Source organism: Gavialis gangeticus, unplaced genomic scaffold (assembly GCF_001723915.1).
Source record: "Gavialis gangeticus isolate Ggan-Ray unplaced genomic scaffold, GavGan_comp1, whole genome shotgun sequence".
NCBI lineage: Eukaryota > Metazoa > Chordata > Crocodylia > Gavialidae > Gavialis > Gavialis gangeticus.
In genome coordinates this window covers 1,541,208-1,542,187 of record NW_017728991.1, presented here as the reverse complement: position 1 = coordinate 1,542,187, position 980 = coordinate 1,541,208, and the positions used below count along the sequence as shown (strand labels likewise).

At 74.8% G+C, this 980-nt stretch overlaps 1 protein-coding gene across 1 annotated transcript in view; it reads right to left on the bottom strand.

Annotated features, from left to right (window-relative positions):
• The window catches only part of BAHCC1 (BAH domain and coiled-coil containing 1), a 93,095-nt gene that overhangs the window by 47,502 nt on the left and 44,613 nt on the right, over positions 1 to 980 (bottom strand). The window contains 1 exon segment of the mRNA XM_019515030.1: positions 893 to 980. This exon segment is cut by the window's right edge and continues 16 nt beyond it. Coding sequence (XP_019370575.1) covers positions 893 to 980 — 88 coding nt within the window.

The following is a 980-nucleotide window of genomic DNA, read 5'->3' as shown; positions in this document are numbered from 1 at the left end:
AGGGCAGGGGACCTGGGGGGAGGTCAGGGGGTGCTGGGAGCCCCCAGCTTGGCTGCAACGGTGCCAGCCTGCCCCGGGGGCTGAGGCCAGGCAGACTCGCTGTACTTGTGACAGGCAGCGGAGGGTCTGCTCAGGAGCTAAAGGCTTCTCAGCCTCCTCCCCGCCAGGCTGCCCGTCAGCAGGGCCTGGCTCATGCAACCCCCTCCCACGGCGCGTGGAGCGAGCCCCGGCCTGCCGGCAGCCAGCTGGCACCCGTTCAAACGAGCAGCCGGGCCGGGCCGGTGGCCAGGGCACGGTGCCAGCACCCCCTCGCCGCGCTCCCGCCCCACACGGCCCGCTCCCCGCGCACGAAGCAGGTGGTGATGCCCTGGGCATGGCGGGAGCCCGGCGTGGAGGGGGTCTGTAGCCGTGGGGGAGCCAGCCCCACCGGAGCGAGGGGGTCCCCTGCAACCCCTTGGGCCAAGCCCGGAGGCCCAGCCCCTCCACCTGCGTCCGGGCGGGCTTGCAGGGGGAGCCCCCTCCCCTGCCCTCGGGAAGCCACGCCAGCAGCCGTTGGCGCCGCAGGAAGCGTGGGGCGGCATCGGTTGAGCCAGGAGGGCACGTGCTCTGTGGTGGGGACGAGCGCCCGGAACGGTTCTCAGCCCTGAGGGGGTCCGCCCCGGCCCAGCCCCCGGGCGGAGGGGCCACGCCAGCCGCACCTGCAACCCCCGTCGGTTACACGCCCCCGCCGCGCGCTTCCTGGCACCTGGCGCCCGCCCCCCAGCGCCCCGCTCAGCGGGAGGAGCCTGCTCCACGGTCACCAGTGCCACGAGTCTGACGGGCCTCAGCTCCGTCTGGCTCGGTGCCCTCGTGCCTGCCCCGGCGTCGTGAAACACCCCGACCGCACCCTTACCTTCGTGGGAGTGCGAGAACCAGAGCTGGGAGGTGCCGGAGTGGGGGCCGCGGAAGGCCGGCTCAGAGGGCGACGAGGCGGGGCCGGC